Source organism: Polypterus senegalus, chromosome 8 (genome assembly GCF_016835505.1).
Source record: "Polypterus senegalus isolate Bchr_013 chromosome 8, ASM1683550v1, whole genome shotgun sequence".
In the NCBI taxonomy this organism is placed as follows: Eukaryota; Metazoa; Chordata; class Cladistia; order Polypteriformes; family Polypteridae; genus Polypterus; species Polypterus senegalus.
In genome coordinates this window covers 66,440,573-66,464,937 of record NC_053161.1, presented here as the reverse complement: position 1 = coordinate 66,464,937, position 24,365 = coordinate 66,440,573, and the positions used below count along the sequence as shown (strand labels likewise).

The window sequence follows — 24,365 nt, the reverse complement described above, 5'->3', positions numbered from 1 at the left end:
CAGGGCACCAGCCCACCACAGGACACACACACATCACACATACACACACCAAGCACACACTAGGGACAATTTAGGATCGTCAATGCACCTAACCTGCATGTCTCTGGACCACGAGAGGAAACCGGCGCACCCGGAGGAAACCCATATTCTCAAATCCCATGTTCTGTTCCAGGGCTGAATATTACACCCATCCATGGAAGAGCACACTCACACCATTGGCACTGACAATTTTCAGTTTTCAGTTAACCTTACTTGAATGTATTTGGGATATGGAAGGGCACCAATATACCCAAACAAACACCACACAGACATGGACAAAATAGACATGCACCTCAGAAACAAAAACTATGGTAAAATTTGAAGTCAGGTTTTTGGATCTTTGGATCAGTTACACAAATCACCTCACCACCAAGCCAACCTTCCTCACAGAAATGGGAGCATGGGCATGTAAAGCACATGTAACTTTTGTAAAAATGAATGAGTGGTACCAAATAAATTTAACTTGCAGACTATTGTTGTGCAGTCAAATAGTGTAGTCCAATAGTTTATATTGTATATGGAGCTTTACATTTACAATTGACAGGGTGAACAGGGAAAATGGAGTGCAAAGACTTACAAGTTTTCAGACCGACCCCTTGGTGACTCTGCCACTCTACCACTGTAGGATGAATTATTATCTGGTGAAAATGAAATGAACTTCTTATTTTTCCTGCATTACAAATCTGCAACCAACCCTCATATTTTTAACCTTAAATTAAATGTTGTTAGTCTTACTGAATAAGTAAGGTTTTATTACTTTTTTGCATTTTTTGCTCTGCACGTACATACATTATGGAAGCTCTTAACAAATGTCACTAAATACTTAGATTCCCTTTAGACTGGCACTCCTTGAAGCTGGCAAATCAAGCTACAAAATGACTTTCCGCAAATGTCAGAATGTCAAATGTAAGGGGTCCATACCAAGCTTTTGTGACCAGTAGGGGGTGTTACAGAACCCCAAAGCTTAGACACCACCACATAAACACAAGTCCCGTGAATAAATAAATAATTTGTTAACAATAATACCTTAACAAGGCATCTTCCAACATGCACATTTCTTCTTTGTTTCTGTTTTTCCTCTTCTTCACACCTCCAGGTAAGCTTTGTCCTCCAACTCACCTGGATGAAGTTAAGTAGCTCCTTTTATCTTGGACCCAGAAGTATTTCCGGTGGCAGGGCATAGCCCAATGGAAATACTTCCGGGTCCATCAGGTCCCAAAAACTAAGGAGCACATCTCCTGGTGGAACCCAGAGACCCCAAATTTGCTGCTTTATGGAGCTACAACTCCCAGCAGGCCCTTCACATGTCCACTGGTGTACCTGACTCCAGGGTTGCTGCTAACTAGCAGTTTGGGGAAGCATGTAGCTTGAACATTTCACCTCCCCCTGTCCTTCCTTCAAGCTGGCCTCCTGGACAGGTAATGTTCCTACATTTAATCCTGCCAGGATGTCAGCATACCCATTCATCCTTCTATGCCTAGATCCTTGTATAGGCAGGGAAACCCCTGTTTCTTTTCATACCTATTTGCTACCTGGGCCTCCCAGCTTGGCACAGAAAGGGAGTCCATACTGGCACTGATGCCAGTCCCTGCCTGCTATATATTATACTTTATTGTTTGTGCTGAAACTCAATTAGCAGCTCCTGTTGTTGATGAATATTGTAGTCCTTGTTGGATCAGAGAAGCTTGAAGTCTGATAGAATAATTCTTAAGAGCCATCAAGTTGGTAGAAAGGTACTTATTAATAAGACAGATTAGTAAGAAAAGACAAAATTGAATGATTTATTTCAAAATTAAAGAATTAAACCTGTAGTCTTGTTTCATGCTTAAATAAATTAAAATAAAATGGTTTTTTAAATTTTAATTATACTTTGCTTAATGTTTCATTAAAGTTAGGAGTTGTTAGGATATTTTGAGAATTTAAATGATTATCCTTATGTGAGCAGCTTTGTTTTTCTCAAATATTCACCCATATTTAACAGCCACAAAAAAGGAACAGTATTTTCACAACTTAAATCAACTTAGAAAAGTATAGATCAACAACCTTTCACTTCTATTACTGATTAATCACAAATGCATTTTTGTGTTTTAACATAAGTAGATATGATAAATAGGGTGGATAAGATAAATTGTTTATTACAATTTTTGGTTTGCGTCATGGCTGGTCATAGCCAGATTAAGACCCCCAGGCCCCTGGGTGACTTAGTGAATAAAAGATGTTATCAGGGGGTTAATATTACATATTCTGATTCATTTCTACTCATAGTTGTTTCAGGGTAGGGAAAGGGTGGTGTCCCTATTGATGAATTTTGGGTGAGTGGACACTCGACAAATGTGTTGAGTTGGGGTTTGCCTTGATTACAAGATGAAAAAGCCCTTTTCCACCAAGGAACATGTTGGACTGGGCATGCACCCAGAATGCCCTGATGGTAAATCCTCCCCTGTGGCTGGTGCATGTCCTGCTATCATTGGGTTCACGGCAGCAACCAACCCTGGACAGGAAACCAGTCCACCCCATGGCACACTCATTCATGCCAGGCCATCACAGAGTCACCAATTTACCAACCTCTGTAAATTTTTGGGATGTGGAAGGAAAGTTAGAGTACCTGGTGAAAACCCCACAGAGACACAGACAGGGACTGGGCTAGGTAAGTTACCCTGCCTCCTGGACCTGTGATGCAGTGGTGCTAAGTACTGGGCCACTCAAATGTACCATTATTTTATGTACATACATTTAAAATTAAAACATAAAATCTTTATGGAAAAAATAAAACCATTGGTATGAGTTTATTCTGATAGGGAAGGAGAAGTGGTTATGGGCATTCCTCACATTTATAAAACTGGGATTAGTAAATAGGTCTGGTTCCTACAAATCTGTGTTGGTTTGATCCAGTTTAACCTTCAGCAAGTATGCTGCTCCCATTTCTCTTGCCAAGTTAGAAAATCATGTTCAGAATTTACAGAAGAAAGTACAAAATTATATTAACTGAAAGGGAAAAAAACTAAGAACTAAGCATTTTCAGTAAAGGCTACACTATGCACTGCTACCTTTGCATCCTAAAATTAAAGATGCTTCAGATTAAAAATTGCACTATATTGAAAAAATTAAGCAAGACTTGCATAGATGGTCTACTCTTCATCTCACTTTAGATGGAAGAATTAACATTATCAAGATGAATATACAGTAATCCCTCCTCGATCGCGGGGGTTGCGTTCCAGAACCCCCCACGATAGATGAAAATCCGCGAAGTAGAAACCACATGTTTGTATAGTTATTTTTATATATTTTAAGCCCTTATAAACTCTCCCACACTGTTAACATTATTAGAGCCCTCTAGACATGAAATAACACCCTTTAGTCAAAAGTTTAAACTGCAAACAATCAAAAAATCAATAAGTGTGCTTTTGGAAGCACCGGGATAAAGCGGCATTTCTTAGAGGTGCGTCCGTATCCACTAGGCAAACAGTTTCTGTGCAGACAGCACCTCTGCTCACAGCCCTCCGTCAGGCGCAGGGAATGTCAGAGAGAGTGACAGAGAGGCAGAGACAAGCAAACAATCAAGCACCGCACGGCAAACATATCTTATAGCATTGAAGAGTTTTAGTTAATATGTAATACATGCTCTGATTGGGTAGCTTCTAAGCCATCCGCCAATAGCGTCCCTTGTATGAAATCAACTGGGCAAACAAACTGAGGAAGCGTGTAGCATAAATTAAAAGACCCATTGTCCGCAGAAATCCACGAACCAGCGAAAAATCCGTGATATATATTTAGATATGCCTACATTTCAAATCCGCGATAGAGTTAAGCCGCGGAAGTCGAAGCGCGATATAGCGAGGGATTACTGTACTTCCTAAGCTTCTTTTACTATTTCAAAGCATTCAACCTGCGAACATTGCAATCAAGCTCTGGCCTCACTGGGTCACATGTTTTTGGGTGTGTACAAAATTATCATCAATTTTGGACCAAAATCTTTAAATGCCTTTCAGACAGCCTTGGTGTCACAATCCCTCCTAACCCATTAACAGCTGTGTTTAAGCTGGGCTTAAAGTGGAGAAGGACAAACAAACTGTAATTGCCTTTACTTCACTATTGGCACGTAGACTTATCTTGCTCAACTGGAAGAATCCTTTTTTAAGTCAGTGGTTAACTGATGTTATATACTATTTGAAATTGGAAAAAATCTAATTCTCACTTAGGAGGATCTTTACAAATTTTTTTCAAAACCTGGCAGGATCTCATCAGTAACATTTTAGAATAAGCATTTAAATTGAGGAAGCAGATTCTCTTCCCTTTTTTATTCTATTTTTATTTATTTATCCTACTATTAAAGTTTTACTTTTTTGGTCTAGCTCTCTTCCTCATATGTGGGGGTTGGTTTGATTTGAACCTAGTTTAGTAAAACGTGACTCGCTTATATGGAATATTTTTTGATTTTAAATATATTCAATAAAATGTTATAAAAAACTGTCCTATATTTCACGAGAGCACATAATCATATTAATGTACAATAAATATTTATCATGTACCCCAGTCTTTTTTTTAAGAAAAGTATAATAATACATTTCAGTTGAATAGTTTCTTTAGGTTACTCCCATCATGCTCAAACAGCATGCACATCCAGTTTAATACTTTATTGTGTAAGGTGCTTTATTAAAGCAGACAACATAGTAAGTAATTTAAGACATGGTGAATGAAGACTGGGCCTATTTATTTCTACCCGTCACTCAACAAACGGTGACTGTGGAAATGAAAACCGTAGTAACTCACTCATGTAAAGCCAGGTTCTTCACCAGCCTGGTTCTAAAAGACATCTCTTAACTTGTTCAGAGCAAACATGTAAGGAGTCATGTCATCAAATTATTTTATGCCACTTAAAATGTATTAGTATCAGCAGCAAAGCACTTGAGGACTGGTTCAGTCCAAATCAAAAGCAGAATGGGAAGGTATAAAAAATACATGTTTGAGAAATGTCTACAAGAAGTAAGGATACAGGGTTATCAAGAGCCATTAGAGTATTTTACCTTGGTGTCCCTGGTACATACTGTAAGTAGGACTATACTTGAATCTTTATTTGATTTTAGAAAGTGGTTTAAAGAGGCATATTGAGTCTTTGAGTCTGGGGGAGAGTTTAGGGCAGAGGCCCAACTGGCAGCAGAAAGACGTTACAGTCTGGATAGAGGGAAAATGATAAAAAGAAGTACTTTCTGGTAGCTTTGAAGTAGGCCATTGGGTTAGTGTTAAAGGCCTGTATAGCCAGGTGGAAGGCTTATTATCTGCTTATTTAGTACTTTGTGCCCACACTGTGTTCATCCTTCCCTTGTATTTATTTTGTCAAAAAAAGTAGAAGTTGTGTACATCAGGCCTGTTTAGGCGTATTGCAGATGCAGGTGTCTACTACAAAGGCCTCCTCCTATTACAACATTAGTTTTTGACTTTTCATACACATTGCCAAAATTACTACTTTGGTAAGTGTGATTCTCTGTACTTGAAAATAACTTAAACTCACCAATGGCTTTCCTTGATACTGTGAACAGGATTTGTAGTAGACATTGTAAGAGGTCTCGATAATAGTTTGTGTTCTGCTTCAAAGATTCAGTAAGGATTTTTAATGACAGGATCTGGAGAGAAGGCAGTGAATGAAGATTTAAGTCTACCATTCATCAAAACAAAATGGTGAACCAAAATTCTTATTCAGAAATCACGAAGATAAAAGTCTTGAACCTGAAGCACACCAAAAAAACATTGCTAGAAAATTTGCAGTTTTTATTCCGTCTTAGATACCAGGAAGTGGATATAGCTGACCTTTATAGGCTTGATGCCTTAATGACATGCACAGTGTGACCCTGGATGTCATCCATATGCCATAATAATGGCCACAACAGAAGACAAAAAATGTCAGTGCCTATGAGAAAAAAAATGGCATTATAGCAGGGGTGTTTTGAAATAAAAAGCAAGCTCCAAAATTAGATTCCTTGAGTCTATAAGTCTCCAAGAATAGACACCAAGATGACCACAAACACCAAAAGAAAACCAAGAATAAATTAAAGAAAGAAACAAATCATAACAGTTCACATTAAATTGGTAATTTTTCTACCCTACAGCCTGGTATCTAAAAGTCACATAGGTAACTTCTGTGTCTTCAGGGAAATTAGATAGATAGATAGATAGATAGATAGATAGATACTTTATTAATCCCAAGGGGAAATTCACATAAATTCTTATGAATCACAAATCTGGAAGTGAATCCCACAAGTTTATACTCTTAAATATTATGTTATGTCTTTTTCATTATATTACCTCTATAAAGGGAGAATGCAAAAATTAATTGTTGAAAATTTTGGTAGACTTTATTTTATCAAATTCTGCAAATTTTAAAGTTTATTAATAAAAATGTAAAACATCTAAACAGTCAATTTTAGTAGCACACACAACATTTAAAAGTTGTAGACAAAATAAAAATCTAAATAAAGGATATTTATCTAATCAGTTCAGCAATATATAAAGTGCCTGCCATAAGAAATGTGTTAAAAACAGTTATGGTTTATATAGACATTTAAACACAGCATACAACTCTGTGTCATTTAATAATAAACAAGCACAGTTAACAAATATTTAAAGAAAGCAAGTACAAATGGTGTTTGTCATCCTCAGTGCTCAAACTTCTTATTACCCCATAATAATAAATCTCTTTTCAACAAAATTTGAAACCTGCTTTTTAATGTAGGCTCATTAAATGTACGTTTAAAAATTCATCTAGAGGGACAGGGTACATACGTGAGAATGCTATTTGTAGACTAGCTTTCAGTGCTGTTGTCCCCTCCCAGCTAATCCATAAACTGGACCAGTTGGGCCTCAGCATACCACTATGTAATTTGATCCTCAGCTTTCTGTAGGAGTATCATTAGGTGGTACGGCTGGGCCCCCATTTCTCCTTCACAATAACCCTGAATACGGGCACAATGTAAGGCTGTGTACTGTGACCCATCCTCTACTGCCTCTTCACTTACGATTGTTTACCTGCATATACCACCAATACTATCATATAATTTGTAAATAACAGAACAGTGTTTGGGCTGATTTCCAATAATGACGAATCAGCATACAGAGCAGTGGTGAAAAATATGCTGAGATGGTGCTCAGTGAGCAACCTATCCCTCAACACAGGGAAGACCAAGGATCTCATCATTGATTTCAGAAGATCACATGGTGAGGATCATGTTCCAGTTTTCATCAATGGGGTCAGGGTGGAGTGTGTATCAAGCTTTAGGTTCCTGGGAATATATATCACCAGGGACCTTTCATGGACAGCTAACACCACATTACTGCTGAATGAGGCAACAATGGCTGTTTTTCTTAAGAATGTTGAAAAAACCTGGCCTTTCTTGATAGGTGCTTTTGACCAACTACTGGTGCATCACAGAGACTATTTTAATCCATTGTGTTTATGTGTGGTATCTCAGTTGCTGATTGGAAAGTGCTGCAGTGAGTTGTGTTGAGAGTGTAAAGGATTGTCAGGGTGCAGCTTCCAGCCCTGGAGGACATTTATAACACACGCTGCCTCAGGAAAGTCACCAGCATTTGCATGGATTCCACTCATTTATGCCATAGTCTATTTGAATTTCTCCCATCTGGTAAACGCTACAGAGGCTTTCATACATGGACTTCGAGGCTCAGAGACAGTTTCATCCCAAGAACTACATATACACTCGGTCAGTCCATTAAGTTCTCCCAGTAGAGCACTTTGCACTATACTGTATGTATATGTACATTGAGCCTATGTTTTCATATTGTATATTTGTATTGTTTTATTGTGCCATTTTTGTAATTTTATGGGAAGATTATTTTTGGAGGCATTGCACATTGAATCTCATTATACTGTGTACAATGACAATAAAGGAATTCCATTCAAAGAGGACAAAAAAAATAATCCTTCATTAGATTACAACACTTCATTTCATTAAATTGTGTCCTTGTTAGTAGATAAATGTGTTGACAAATTGCAAAAAATAAGATATACAAATTTGTATTTAGAAGAATATATTATTTTTAGGTACATAGTTGAACATTTTACATAAAAGCAGTAATAAAAATGCATTATTTTCCAAGTAAAATAAAGCAACAATAATGATTTTCAATACATGTTAAACTGACTGTCAGGTTAATAAATACAGTACTGTATTTTATAATAAAGTATATTTTTTCAGAATTTCCTAATCATCTGTATTATTTCTACCAATGAAAAGTAAATGCAAAATATTTTTTACTGTGAAAATCAAACAGTGTTGATCCGTACGTCACAATAAAGCATACCAGACACCTTTCATAGTGTTTCTTGGCAATACATCTCTATTTAAATAGATTAAGATCACAAAAATACATGTGAAGGAGTGAAAAACCACATAATACCTTTCAGTGTAGTTACATGGACAAATGTACAATGAGCTAGTCATGTTCTGTACAAAGAAATTGTATCAATACAGGGTAGTTGCATAAACTAGCAGGCACATGTAAATGGTGACATTTCAACACTCCACATAATATCATTTCTTTCTTCAAATCTGGACGGAGCTGTGCAATAAGAGGGGTAATGCCAAATGAGAAGACTGAAAAAGTGGTTGGCAACCATGAGTTCTAAAATGTGTTGAAATAGGGGAGAGAGAGCCAAAGTGAAAGAAAACTGTGTGTATGGAGGGGGAGTATGGTACAAATCCATTTGATGATGAAACTTTTCCTATAATGTCAAAACTCCTTTTTAAAAATAATGTGAAATTTCTGTAGGTATTGACTTGCTATGATAAGTAGGTTCTCTATTTTACATTTGTTACGTTAATAAGTGGGTTAAGGAAACAGTCAGTCCGTCATTACCCTACCCGCTATATCCTAACACAGGGTCATGGAGGTCTGCTGGAGCCAATCCCAGCCAACACAGGGCGTAAGGCTTAAGGAAACAGATGTGAAACAATTATATTTTAAAGGTATATTTTCAATCGTTATGTAAGTGTAGTGATTCATTTATTGTTTAAAGTGACCATATTGCTATTCAGGTGGTAATTTGAATGCTTGTCTTTACATCGGGTATTAACATGTGTTTTGAATCTGCATCATATCTGGATATAATTTAGGCAGATTACCCTTGCCTTTAAAATGTTTCTCCATTGTCTGTATCCTGTCCACAAGTGCCTAATGTCACCTTCTACACACAAAATTCAAATCAGATTCTGCCTGTGTTTTATGCATATAGAAAATGCATTTATGTTTACACTTGTGGTGGCTGCCCATTCCTGATCATCTCGAAATCTGGCATGAGTGATCCAATCACAAGTTCATTTATACCTGGAATGTGATAAAGTGTTATATGATCGAGATTGGTTCACTAAAAATGTTTCTTAATACTAGGTGTGAAGAACACCAGTGAGTCTTTAAAAGAAGAAAATGCATTCATCCATTATTTGAGCCAAATTTTTCCAACACAGGGTCCCTATCACAACAACACTGAGTTTAAGGGAGGAGCGTTTTCCCAAATGGGATTAAGTAGTGACCAACTTATAGAAGTCAAGAAGTGTTGCTAAAAAGTGGGAGGAAAGCCAAAAGGAAATGAAAATGTATTTGAAATCACTTTATTTTCAGAAGGCATAGTGTTTTAGCCAGTAGAGCCACTTTGATAAGTTGTCTATTGAAAAAATATTGCGGTCTTTTATAAGAAGAACCCAAGATCAATAATGATTCCTTTCCTTTAAATCTAACAGCACACTTTTCATATCTGTCTGCTTTTCCTAAAATCTCATCTTCAGCTCAGTCACAGTCTCTGGTATATCTGCCTTTTTGGCACTATGTGTGAGGGCTTGTGAGTGTTTGATAGTTTTCACCATCAACCAGGATATCTCCCACAGCTCCATTCTAAATAGTGTAAGCACTCCATCTACATTCAATCTATGTTTGATCAAAGACATGACTGTCCAATTGAAGTAAATTGAAAATCTATTACTGTAAATGCAAATAAGAGTGTTTAATAATTGTTAGATTGCCCTCTTTGCTTTCACTAGTATTACTTAAGGACGTATTATGTATTTGCTATATACCACAAAAATGCTAGCATAATATTAAGAGCTATAAACTGGAAAATAATTTATGGCAAAAAAATTACAAGAACACTTAAACATGATTTCAAACACCCGTTTAAAGTATGTTGCTTTTCCAGTCCAAATCCCATGATCTTTTCAAGGCCTTGATTTGCACTTATTATGGTACATGTTTCATCAGGATGTTATCTGAGCTAGAAGACTCACTGAACAAAGCAAATCCTTTGACAAATTTGGATACATAACAGCTGGATTACCTTGGACATCCTGTGGGATCCCTATCAGATTCTGGTAAATTGAAAGGGAAAAAAATGTAACAAAGACGCTTTGTGGAATTCAAACCAAAACAGCTTCCTGGGAGGTGGGGGAGTTTGCAGTTTCTGAGCCTTCTCTGCAAAAGCTGCCTTATCAAGATAATTGGGCAGTTTTGAGGGTGAGAATAATTAATTATCTTTTTATTCAAAAAAAAAATTTCTTGCTTAGAAGGCTAGTCCATGTATCGCCTGTAAGTAAAAAAATAAATTGTTTGAATCAAAAAGGAATTACCCATTTATCTTTGTTATCAATAGATACATAGTGATTATTCATATTAATGTAACTTTAAGTATGGCTATCTTTACTTGTACTAAATAGATGCTAATATTATTATGTCAAAGCATTATAATCTTACTAAGTATTCACAGGTATTTATCAAAGCAAAAGCCCCGATGGAAATATTGGTCAATTTGTTTTGTAAGAAAGATATGTTATCTATTGAAATAAAGCAAGACTTTGAAAGTGCAGCTATCAAGATGTGATAACGCCTCCCTGTACTCCTGAATCAGCCCTCACATTTATTGTCAAAGTGATTACGTTGTCTAGTTTGTTACTTTATTGAGATACAGAAATAGCTGATAACTAGTCTTTTTTTATACAGCTGAATATACAACAAAACACACTGTTGTGACAACACAAAGTGCTCTTAGTCATTAACAATATCCGATATTTTATCAGATATTTATCTATTCTCATAAATTACAGCATATGTAAATAAAAAAGAAAAATTCTTCATTTCTTATTTGAATACTGTAGTGTAAAAATATGATCTTTATTTATTTTGTGATATGACACTTTAAGTCCATTATGCAAGCTGCTATAGAAATGATATTTGACTCTACCTTCACATTTTCACATATTTAATAAACATGAATTGAAAACATTTCTGTCTGATACTTAATTGTTTCCATTTTGTCCCTGTGTATAGAGAGTTATAACTTCCTGCTGCAGTTTCCAATAAAAAATGATTTGCAAGAAGAAAAAAAGTCCTTAAGATGAAAAGTATTACTTACCCGATACTGATTGTCATAGGTTTCTTGTGGTTCGTCAGGTTCAGTGTACATAGGCTCTTTAGAATCCTGCATTAATGAAATCTGAAAGCACAGATATCGTTATCAATCTTTAGAATTAATTAATTAATTTTCAGTCTATAAAAACTGAGTCATAGGATAATAGAGTGGTAAAAACAGACATGACACACTTTCACACATTAACCCAGATAAAGGTAGACAAACTAATTTTCACATAAAATTCTAAAAGAAGTTGTAGACATTTATTTTTCCATTTCACCCCAAGCCTTCCACTGTGGGACTCCCATGGCTGCTTTAAGAAGGCACTATAAAGCCTTTTTACAGTGTGATGCTATTATTTGATTATATCCTACTGCAACAGCACTTCACCTCCACTTCAACATTGATTGATAAGTCAATTGTGAATATATGGCCATTCATGAGCACTAAAAGCTTAGCAATGATCAACACAGCAAGAGTAACCAGTAGGGAACTTTATGGATGGACTCACAGATATGAGTCTGATTACCACTTGACAAAGAAGCATAGTCAAAACTGAAATAAAATGCTCAGGGTTAGATGTGTAGGAAACAAAAGCATAAATTGATCAAGTAAGTCAAAGTTTTTATCTTCTGGCTAAGTAACTAGGCAGTGACTGTTAAAAAGGCCTTGGTAGATTTAAGTGAATCAATAACAAGGCATTGATTGAATACACATTTCCTCCACATTTCAGACCAATTTCTGAATAATTATAACTGTCACATCTTTTCAAACTTAGAGCATAGGTTAAAAGCAATCAGAATGTAGGTGTGCTAACAACAATCATAAGTATGTGGAGAAAGCAGTAGAATGTGCGGATGAAGATGTGGTGTGGAGGTAATATGTCCAATTGTTGAAAACTATAACCATAAGTACAGGAGCAGGGAAGAGAACAATGATAAAATTGCTTTAAATAAAGGGAAATAAGTATATACTTCTAATGCTTTCGAAATCATGCTGAAAAAAATTAGGTAACTAGGATTTTTATAATGCCATGGAATACATGTAATTCTAAAATGTAATTAAAACTTTGACATTCTATAATTAAAAGAACTTTTAAAAACTGTTATAGCAAATAAAGAGCTGCTTTTCACTTACAAGAATTATAATGAATTTACTGCAGAATTATGTGTACTTTTATTTTTCATGGTCAGACCATAAATATATATTATCAAAATAATACAAAACAGAAAGCTAGACTAAACAATGGGCTCTTTTATGGGGATTTAGCTAAAAAGTACACAATGCAAGTTCACTAAGCAGTCCTGTGATTAACAGCTGCGACAGGGCAGGGCATAAAGTTATTCCTGAAGGACATGAGAGCAACATTGTCTCACAAGGTCAGCATAACAAAAAACTGACCATACACCTAAAGTGGGTCAGCCTTTTATACACATTAATGGAGCTGATGTGGAAAGACTAGTAGCTAGAATTCTTTAGAGCTCCACATCCCTGATTATCTCTCATGGTTCCTTAATGACCCTTTTCCTGTTTAAAAGGATCCACAACATTTTCACTTTTACAGGAGCATTATCAATTTCATTCTTTTACTTTAGATCACTAATTTCAGTAGAAACACAGAGGAGAGCAAACTGTTAAGCAGTCTGACGTGGTCTAACATGGGATCTGTGCTCTGACAGACTACAAAGCTTTGTGGTGGTTGATTAAAATAGCTCAGTTCTCGACTAATGCAGAAAGAAAGTACTTAACAACCTCCTAGACCCACCAACAAACTATGTGTCCCTCATCCCTCCAGAAGCCAATATTTTAACATTTAATGCCATGCCATCAGAATTTCGTCATGACAATTAAGTCACTAGCTTGCAGTCATCTGCTTGACTTATGACCAGCAATACACTGTGCAAGTACCTGCACTACCAACCTGTTGACACCAATGTTACTGTCCATTCTGCAGCTCAGTTATTATATTGTCTGTCTTTTATTTATTTTGTTTGGTGCATATAATATATTTATGTATCAGATTTATATTTTTAATTTTATATAGATGCATGGGTTTTCTCCAAATGCTCTGGTTTCCTCCCACAGTACACATGTAAGCAGGTTAGGTGCACTGGCATTGTTAAATTGGCCCCTGATGTGTGTGTATTCATCCTGCATTGGACTGATGCCCTGTCCAGGGACTGTTTCTGCCTTACATTATTTGCTTGCCAGGGTAGGCTCCAGCTTCCCCGTGACCCTGCCCTGGGATAGTGGTTAGGGTTAAAATATTTATTGCTGTTGTTTATTGCCATTGCTTTGACTTGTGATCTGTGTCCTTTGTACTGTGGGCCTCTGCCATGTACTAAATTTCCTCTGCATATTGATATGTTTGGGCCAGGTGCAACAGCAACAATACTTCTCATGGCATTGTAACCTGTAACAACAGTAAACTGTATAGAAGTTATTTTAACAAGTTCTCAAAATCTCTGTGATCACACATTCATATTTGTTGACCATTGGCACACTTACCTTTTCAAATATTGGATCCTGGGTGTTGCCATATGCTACTTGCATCTTTACAAAGAGGACTGCATCATGCACAGTCATGAAAACAATATCTTTCTTAACAGACTCATCAAAGAAGCCACATGTTTCCAGCTTATAAATAATTTCATCTGAAACAAGAAACAAATTAATGCCTATTTATTAAAAGTAAATTCCACAGAGCTGCTGATCTGTTCATGACAATAGTGACCCTGTAAACCTATAAGCAATAAAATGTCCTCCTTTCAATGCCATACAAGTACATTTAATTAACTTTTGTACAACACTATTCATTTAGGAAGGCTCAGAGTGTTTACAGTATATACAGTATGTAATATACAATACAATCTATACATATATATGGCAAAGTTGACTGATTGACTCACTAACTGACTGACCCACTCATTCATCAACAACAACACTATTTACAGTTTAGTTTAAAAGTAGAAATTGGGCCAGATGGTCTATCTAGCGCTTTAGGTATCTGTTAAGAAATGTCATTTCAACACATTAATAGTTAGGGGTAAAAAAAAAAACTACCTACAATAGAAAAATGAAATACTGTACTCCAAAATCTCAAAAACAATTGACTTTAATCTGATTAAACTGAAATTTGTTAATGTTATTGAAAAAAGAACATTAGCCGATACATGTTTCTATATTTGTCAAAACTTATCTATAATAATGTTGTAGTGAGTGGGCTATTCCTAGGCACCATGTTCTTTTTCCATCTCATTGCAGAAAAATGGGGTTTGCAGTTCATCCAAATGAATGCCACCAGCAGACTGAGGTTGTAATTACACAGAGAAATGGAGCTGCTGCTTTATACAAATGAATGCCACTACCAGACGTGGAAAAAAGATCAGTCAAGCTCTTAGAAAACACGCTTAGCAAGTTGCATCATTGGGTACATGCAGTATTTCCTTTTCTGTCGACGTCATCTTACTTTTTATGAAGCAGTATAAAAATACATACAAATTCACGGTGGAATGGATTGTTGAGCATGCTTATATACATATGCTTTGAATAACAGGGTGGGGCACAACAGGCCCTTGGTTGTGAAATACATGCCATATTGTGAAGAACTAGGGTGTCCCCTTGGAGGTCAGACCATAATGTGCCACTACACTTCAGTTGATAAAAGCAGAAACAGTGACTTGCTAGTATGCCTACCAGCCTGCTTCAAGCCAGAAGTGCTGGTACGTCTTGGTAAGCTTAAATGGTTGGAAACTTAGTAAAGCAGTCCCACACACACAGAGCAGAGAGGAGGAGGAGGATAAGGATATTGATTATAGTTCACAATATTATTTTCTTTTCACCCGGTGTTTTCTGTACAATGCCTCAGTTCATTCCATTGGCCAAATAAATGCGCAGGCTGTAAACATCAATTCTGTATGTAATAATTAGTTAAATTTAACCATGATTCAGTATATATTGCTTTTGATCTAAACCCTGCAAACCTTTGTAATGGTACAATATAACAGATCAAGAAGTTGCATTCACATCTGTTACCATTTTTACATGTACTACAGGATGAAATTATATTTATACCCAAAATTCCCATTAATTCTACTAATCAACTGTTTCAATTAGAATACAGTAAAATTGTTTTTTCCAGTCAGTCAGTAAAAAAAGCACAAATTGATTTACAGCACAAATGTTTTATTGAGGGTGGCATGGTGGCGCAGTAGATAGCGCTGTTGCCTTGCAGTTAGGAGACCCGGGTTCGCTTCCTGGGTCCTCCCTGTGTGGAGTTTGCTTGTTCTCCCCGTGTCTGCGTGGGTTTTCTCCGGGTACTCCAGTTTCCTCCCACAGTCCAAAGACATGCAGGTTAGGTGCATTGGCGATTCTAAATTGTCCCTAGTGTGTGTGTGTGTGTGCGCCCTGCGGTGGGTTGGTGCCCTGCCCAGGGTTTGTTTCCAGCCTTGCGCCCTGTGTTGGCTGGAACTGACTCCAGCAGACCCCCGTGACCCTGTAGTTAGGATATTGCGGGTTGGATAATGGATGGATGAATGTTTTATTGATGGCAATTATATGTAGCATGTTCAAGAGTATGAAACTCTAGTGAAGTAATAATAACCCCTGGTATTAAAAAAAAAATCATGCATGGTTACATAGTATTTCTGATGGCATGAAACCCAAAGTACCATTCTCTTAGGAAATTTTCCGAGCGAAACCGGGTAAAACAGGTAGTACATAATGTAATACGATAACAGTAAAGTATAAAAATGTACATACAGTACTTGCACATTTAACCACACATAGTAATGGTGTTAATATAATAAAGAGTTTCAACAGGCAGATGACAAATGAGAGAAAAACAAAAGCTAGAGTTAACAGCATTCCTGGAGAAAATAAACCTGGGTGGGTTGAGATTGGTTATAAAAGACAGTCACAATTCTGATGACCAAAGCCAATGGTCACCCTCCACCTCCTGGGCATTCTACAGTATTATAAACTTATGCTGAAATTCAATATTTTAAAAACTGAAGTAAAATAAGAAGGTCTGGTCAAAACGCACTAAAGTGCCTTATGGAGCCAGTTTTAAATTTACAAAACCCTCACAAATGGTGCAGAGTTCTTTACACATTTATTAGTACTCTTTGCTTCTTGCTTGTCTTCTCCTGCCTGTAAATTCCACAATTCTGTTTGTATTGAGTACTGTATATATTTTGCAGAAGAAAGGTGTTGAGATAACACAGTCATTGGGCACTCCAAAGCCTTGATTTTAATTATTTTAATTTCACTTAAAATTAAAAATTTTACAGTTGGAATTTCTGATCAGCTGTATCAAGAAAATGTGCTTTTTGCTTATGAAATTCTTTTTTTTCTGATGTGCACAGTCATTAAAATAAAGCATTTGTGTAGGTACATCACATCCAAAGTAACTTTGGCTATTAAACAGTGGACACTTACCGTCACATCCAGCAATATAAACACTGACACTAATTCTCTGGAATTCCTTAAGGATCTGAAATAAAAATGATACAGTTATAATCAAAATTTAGAAGTGTATCCTACACACAGCTCAGAATAACAGCTTTGTTGTCTTTTCCAGCTTAAATGTCAAAGGTACTGTGTTAATTCAATAATGCTCTCTATAAAAGATTCACTATAAAAACAGTCTGTAAGACTAAGGAACAACATTGTTGCTTTCAAGATAGTGGGAAAGCCACAACATCAGGAATGAGAGTTTTGGAATAGATAACAAAAGCAGAATATGTCAGACAAGGCCATCTACCATTTTTAAAAGTTATTGTCAAAATCCATTATAGACCAGCCAAATGTGCATCTAGAGTTAATGAAGACTACATTAAAACTGGGAAACATACTAAGAAAAAATTATCAAGTATAGATAATCTGTTGATATACAGACTGTGATGAGTTGTAGAGGTCATTACACTTGAACCTACAAGTCTACTGGTTCAGTCCATTCCTGAGCAAAACAAATAACTTGCCTTTGCTCAAAGCATCAAATATATTTGGAAACTTTGTCTAGTAGGTACCAAGCCAGGTCAGAAAGTAGTAGAAGGATTAGCATCAAGAATGCAACCAGACATAAAACAAGTATTAAAACCAAATAGGATAAGTCATCAAAAGAAGGTGGATCAGGATAGGATTAAAGTGTTGCCTAGAAGTAATGTTTAATGGGAATCTCCTGTTCTTGTCACAACTATGAAAGGTATTACTTAAAGCATTTGCTCTCTGCTACGGGTAACCAATGATTTGCTTATGGCAGCAGACTCTGGACAAACCAGCATATTAATTCTGTTAGACCTCAGTGCAGCATTTGACACTCAGGTCAGACATGACATTCTACTGTCTAGAATGGAGAACATGCTGGGTATCTCTGGCACTGCCCTCCAGTGGTTCAAGTCCTATCTGACTGATAGGCAAGAGTTTGTTAGCCTTGGCAACAGCAGATCCAGCTCAGCGCCAGTCACACAAGGAGTTCCTCAGGGCTCTGTCCTCTGCCCTCTTCTCTTCTGTATTTATATGCTTCCCCTTGGCCATATTATTCATAGCTATGGACTGGGCTATCATTTTTATGCAGATGATACTCAACTCTACTTCAATGTTAAAGGTGAAACTTCATCAGAGCTTTCTCAGCTCACAACCTGCCTTAGTGAAATTAAAACCTGGATGGAGCAGAACTCTTTAAAATTAAATTGCAACAAAACTGAACTCCTGCAAATTGGGACTAAAATGCAACAAAATGAGCTCCTTCCCAGTCCATCTTGGCGGTGATCTAATCAGACCTGCCTCTACTGCAAAGAATCTTGGTGTCATTTTTGATTCCTCCCTTTCTTACTCCGCCCACATAAATCACATCAAGAAACTTTCTTACTTTCACTTCCGTAACATATCCCATGTTCACTCCTTCCTCTCCTTTTCTAATGCTGAGAAAGTTGTCCATGCTTTTATCACATCCCGCATAGATTATTGTAACTCGCTGCTGGCAGGTGCCCCTTCTAATCTTATATCACAGCTCCAGCTTATTCAAAACTCGGCTGCAAGAGTCCTCACTCGAACCAGCAGCAGCGAGCACATAACACCCATCCTGCTCCGTCTTCACTGGCTCCCTGTGTCTTACAGAATTGAATATAAAATCCTACTAATAACCTACAAGGCCTTAAATAACCTCGTGCCAAACTACATCTGTGAGCTTCTCCATCATTATGTGCCTGCCCGCTCACTAAGGTCCTCTGATTCTGGCAATCTTGTTGTGCCCCACACTAATCCACACTCCATGGTTGACAGGGCCTTCAGCTGTATAGCGCCCAGACTATGGAATGACCTACCGAAATGAATTAGGTCAGCTGACTCCATGAATTCTTTTAAAAAACAACTCAAAACTCATCTGTTCAGGAAGGCTTTTAGCTCCACCTGACTTCATTCCCTTTCCCTCAGTTTACCTCTCTGTCAAGATGCTCACGTAACTTGTATGTGTGTGCTAGACCATCAATTATGTTGTCTGTTAGGCTTCCTCTGAACTTACTGTCTTAATCTTCTTTATTTATTTATTTGGTTTGTACTATGCTGTATACTGTATACCCTGCCGTTCTTTCTTAAATTCTGTAAGTGCCTTGAGCATGGGAAAGGCACTATATAAATAAAATGTATTATTATTATTATTATTTGATAAGTGATGCTATATAAGCAAGGTTAAACCAGAAATAAGATGAAATGATGACATAGAACATCGGATCAATGGCAGGTTGTAGAAGGGAGTTAGAAAATATTTTGGCGAGGAAAGGATAACAAGTGGCATGTGTATGTTCATACCAAGTGAAAAGGCAATAAGTGATGGACAATGGAAAAAGATATAAGCTCTATTAGTATGGGACAGAAGGAAAGAGAAATGGTATATGAGATAAGGAACTACTGGACAAGGTTGTAGGGTGTGGAAAAATAAGGTGACAGGATGATGAAAGTTAGCATCAATATTAGTAGTAGTAGTAGTGGTATTGCCATGTGTACATACAGTGAAATTCCTACAGTCATTCTCCAGATGTTAGTGCTTGATGACAAATTGGTAAATACTAGCCAACCCGCGGCATAACATACGCCGCATAATCAGGCCGGTTTTTTAATGATTTTTAAGCACAGGGAGAAGATTAACATTTGAAAAATCGGTAATGTAATAAATCAGCAAGAAAAGCAACATTGTAACAATGCACGGAACGAACCAACACACAATCGTCCGTGACTGAAAACTGGCGGAACTCCATCGCTCATGTGCCCACCTCCAACTCGTCACTTGAGTCGTTGTCGTCTTTGCACAGTCCAGATGCACCTGTGACTCACGTGGACTTTCCGTGTTCCTGCAGGAGCATCTAAGAAGACGCACGTTTGTCGCGGATGCGAATTGCTGTATGTAGCGTGTAAAACAGTTTGCTATGGTGCACGCGGCAGTGCGTCGTAACCAAAAACTCGGTTTTTAAAGACTGCTTACTTTATTGTGTTTTAACCTCAGTTGTAAAGGATTGTTTTAAGGATCCCATGAGGTACCCCTCGCAAACCGTTTTACACACTGCATATGGCGATTCACCTCTGCGAGAAACATGCCTCTAGGAACAGTCAACGTGGCTCGGAGGTGCCAGGAGTTGGTGGACGTGGCTCCTTCCTGCGTGCGCCATAGGTGTCTTACTTGTCCAATTGTATCCGGCTTCTCAGTGAATCCACGCCCCTTCCGGCGTGCTTTCCATGGTTGTCTTGCCTTAGTGAAATATATATATAGATTGTGAGTACTTATGCCCTCCGATGTGGGTACACGGTGAATGAGAAGGGCTGGTTTTAGGAAGAGGTGTAACTAGAGATCCAGCATAGAACAAACAAGAATAGTGGTAATTGGTGGTAATCTTAATGAGCATGTTGGAAAAGTGGGTAGTAGAGACGCATATGGTAGATATGAATGAGGGACTTTATTAAAGAAAGGTGAACATATTATTGATTTTGAAAGGGCTTTCAACTTGATTATTCTGTACAAATCTGGTGGAAGAGCACACCAGATTGACTACTTATTAATGAAAAGAAGTGATGAAAGCATAGTGAAAAATGTAAAGAACTATAACTCCCATCCAAGAGAGACCAAATAAAAGAAGTGTAGTGACAAGGAGAAGTGGTGTAGCAAAAGCAATGTACAGGATAAAATTAGTTGAAAATTCAAACAGTAGGAAAAGTCAAGAAAAAAACAAAACATCCTGTGGCCAAAGCCAAGCATGTGGCATTTGAAAACCTCTACAAGGAGAAGAACACCTTTTGTCTATTTCACAAACTGAGCTAGAAACCAAAATATGTGACAATAGTTAAGTTTATGAAGATAAGAATAGTGAGGTTTTGACCAGAAATATAGACATCAACTAAAGAAACAAAAGAAACACAGGGAACTGCCCAAGAGTAAAACCCCAACACACACAGATGAATGAAATAGTGCAAAGCACTGGAACTGGATGGAATATGAATTAAGGCATGGTAGGCACTTGGTAAAAAGTTAATAACACTCATGAAAGTAGAGAACATTCTAGAATTATGGAGAACTGTTTTAGGTACAATCTATAAGAAGAAGAAATGGGATACAACTCATGTGTCATATTATGAAGATTTAGAATAGACTCATAGAAAACTGGTTAAGACCATTGGTACAGGTAAATGAGCTGCAACTTGGGTATACACCCAGAAAATCTACCATCAATCTTATCTTTGCAGTAAGAAAACTAATGGAAAGTTATAGAGAGAAGTGAAGAAACATGTACATAATATTTCTTTGATTTTGAAATGTTTAGAATTAGGTACTTCATTGTTTCCCTAGAAAATGACAAGTGTCTGAGATATATGTGAGAGTGATGTACAAGCTGTAAAAACAACAGTGAGAAGTATAAGTGAAGAAACAGATTAGTTCAGCACCAGAGTGGCAGCACACTGCAGATCAGCACTAAGCCCCTTTTTGTTTGCAGTGGCTTTCAACACTATCATCATACAAGTTGGAGAAAAATCTCTTTATATCTAAGAGTATGTGGGTGATGTTATAAATATAAAAGAAAGTGAGGAGAAGAGTGTGCACAAGTGGAATGACACCTTAAACAAGAAGTAAATGAAGATGAGCACAACAAAAACAGAACTGATGTGTTGTATTTCTTCTTCATGGGACGAAAAGGAAACTCTAGTAAATGTGTGTAGACATCAACTTACACCCTTATCATCTTTCACCTACTTGAGTTCCGTGTTGCTACACAACAGAGAATTAAGCAGTGAAATGAGCAAAAGAATCAGGAAAGCATGAGGGAACTAGAAGGAAGTAAGTGGAGTTATGTGAGACAGAAAGATGAATCTTAAACTGAAATCAACAATCTACAGTGCTGTTGTCAGAACTGTTTTGATGTTCAGAATTGAATGTTGTGTTATAAGGAAGGTAGAAGTCCATCAGTTGTGTGTGGATGAGATGCAAATGAATGTATGAGGTCAGTGGTAAAGATAAAGAATGAAGATATAAGAAGTAGAGTTAAAGTTAAATTGATTGAAAAAAATATGTGAAAAGTGCTTCTTAGATTCTTTGGCAATGTTCACAGAAGAGAGGATAAATACATTACGAAGGGAATTATGATAATTAAAAATTCTGATGATTTTGGTAGCTAGATACTAGTATACATATTTCAATATATATTTTTCTCAATGAACATATTTTTTAATAAATAACCAATTTAGGGTGGTGCAGTGGGTAGTGCTGCTGCCTTGCAGTAAGGAGATCCGGGTTTATTTCCCGGGTCCTCCCTGTATGGAGTTTGCATGTTTGCATGTTCTCCCCTTGTCTGCGTGGGTTTCCTCCAGGCGCTCCGGTTTCCTCCCAAAGACTTGCAGGTTAGGTGGATTGGCGATTCTAAATTGGCCCTAGTGGTGTGAGTGTGTGTGCTCTGCGGTGGGTTGACACCCGGCTCAGGGTTTGTTTTCCTGCCTTGTGCCCTGTGTTAGCTGGGATTGGCACCAGCAGACCTCTGTGACCCTGTAGTTAGGCTATAGCAGGTTGGATAATGGATGGATGGATAACCAATTTATTAATGATGGTGCATACAAGCACCTTTTTATCTGTTAAAATGCTTGCTATTGCTCTGCTATATTCAGCAGTAGGTATTCACCTGTCCAGCTTGAACCTATGAAAGTGCATTTTTTGATGACAATTTTGTCTAGTTCATCTCCTGCTCCTTTATCAATTTATTTTCCTCTCATTTATCAGCTAGGCCTAACTATAATAATAGCTTGGCCTGATTTTCCTTACTGCTGAACTTGTCAGTCAGCCGTTCAGGATAATAACCATAAAGTTGCTTTACCCCACAGCTTACAATTAAATAGCAATACTCAAATTTGAACCTGAATTTAAATCTTTTTTGTATCATGATCCCTCTTTTAGTAGTAGATACTTCATTTACTCTAAATCTAACAAAATGTAAATCAGTAGTATGATGTGAAACCTGAGGCCCCTGTAAAGATTTACTTTTTTACTGCCACAAAGTGACAAACAGTAAATTATATTCTGTTCACATTCTTGATTGATCATTAGTACATACAAAAGAGGGGTGGTGCATACCAGTTTCAAGGATTTCACTGATACAACATCTAAGAATGATATGGCTCCAAAATCAAAGATGACGCTGTGGATGTTAACTTTTGGTACTCCAACTTTTACTGGGAGCTCTTTACTCCAGTCCACTTGGATATCAACTTCTTTTGTAGGTATATCGATTTCTTCTGACTGCTCAGGGTCTTCCTCCATTTCAAATGCATCATTGTCAACACCACCTCCATTCACAACTCCATTCTGTGCATCGAAATATGTAAGGACAGTGTCAAAGAAAGAAAATATACAATCTCATTTTTTTAATTACTATATAAGATGGGTTCATATCATGCACATTGTAAGGTGAATCACTAAAACAGGCAAATTAGGGTTTCCCTACTAAATACTACATAAGGCATGTCAAGCAAAAAAAAAAATCTTTCAATTAAAGGCTTGCAGACTCCATGATTGATTATTAATTTAGAGCATTTGCTACATACACAAATACATGTATACTCTAGATATTTGCATAGCTATTCATTCAATTTTGTGTGACATGTTTCAAAAAATATCAGTATCGCTTGATCTTTGTCTTTTTTTTATTTATCTTGCACTGTCAATCTTTTGGCTACCAACATACGTTGGTTAGGTGGGTATGTTAAAACAGTGCCTTAGATTAAATGCACACAGTTTGTAACAAATAACAGTATCATAGCAGAACCAGGCACAATGCAAACTACTACTATCTACATTTATTCATATAGAGTCCATTCAGAGTTATATACACCAGTGGTTCTCAAACTGTGGGGCGGGCCCCCCTGGGGGGTGCGCAGTAACAAAAAGGGGGGGCGTGAAGATGTCAAAAAAAGAAAACAAAAATATGAAAAATACATCTATTGAAACCAAAACAAATTAACTTAAGGTTGAGAAACGCTGATGTACACCACCAGTTTTGAGAATTTAGGGTAAAAGAGAATGTGTTTTTCAGATCTTCAAATATAGAATTGGAAATATATATACTGTATATATATTTTGTCTTTAAAAAAGAATAACAAGATATAGATATAAAGAAAAAGAAATATTTGTTTAATTTTGAGAAAATCTTTTGAGGTTTAACAGAGGACCATCTACCCATCTGCCCAGTCTATCAAGCCATTAGTGAGGCAGCTTTCTAAACTGTCCAGGCAGCTGACCAAATAAGACATACAGTAAATAAAGATGTGTAACACTGATAGAAATTTAGCTAAGGAGATTGATAACTGTATATAGTGTCCAAGGTTGACCTAATTTAGAATAAAGTCTAGATTTTGTTTCATTTTTACATTCTAGAAAACTTTGTGTTGA

At 36.9% G+C, this 24,365-nt stretch overlaps 1 protein-coding gene across 1 annotated transcript in view; it reads right to left on the bottom strand.

Annotated features, from left to right (window-relative positions):
* Positions 1–8,806: 8,806 nt before the first annotated feature.
* slc26a4 (solute carrier family 26 member 4) overlaps positions 8,807–24,365 on the bottom strand; it is a 55,533-nt gene continuing 39,974 nt past the window's right edge. Inside the window, exons 17-21 of the mRNA XM_039761201.1 lie at positions 23,052–23,282; positions 16,886–16,940; positions 13,955–14,100; positions 11,450–11,530; positions 8,807–10,624 (exon numbers count right to left, since the gene is read on the bottom strand). Of these exons, the coding sequence (XP_039617135.1) occupies positions 10,601–10,624; positions 11,450–11,530; positions 13,955–14,100; positions 16,886–16,940; positions 23,052–23,282 (537 nt within the window). The 3' untranslated portion in view covers positions 8,807–10,600. The remainder of the gene's footprint in view (positions 10,625–11,449; positions 11,531–13,954; positions 14,101–16,885; positions 16,941–23,051; positions 23,283–24,365) is intronic.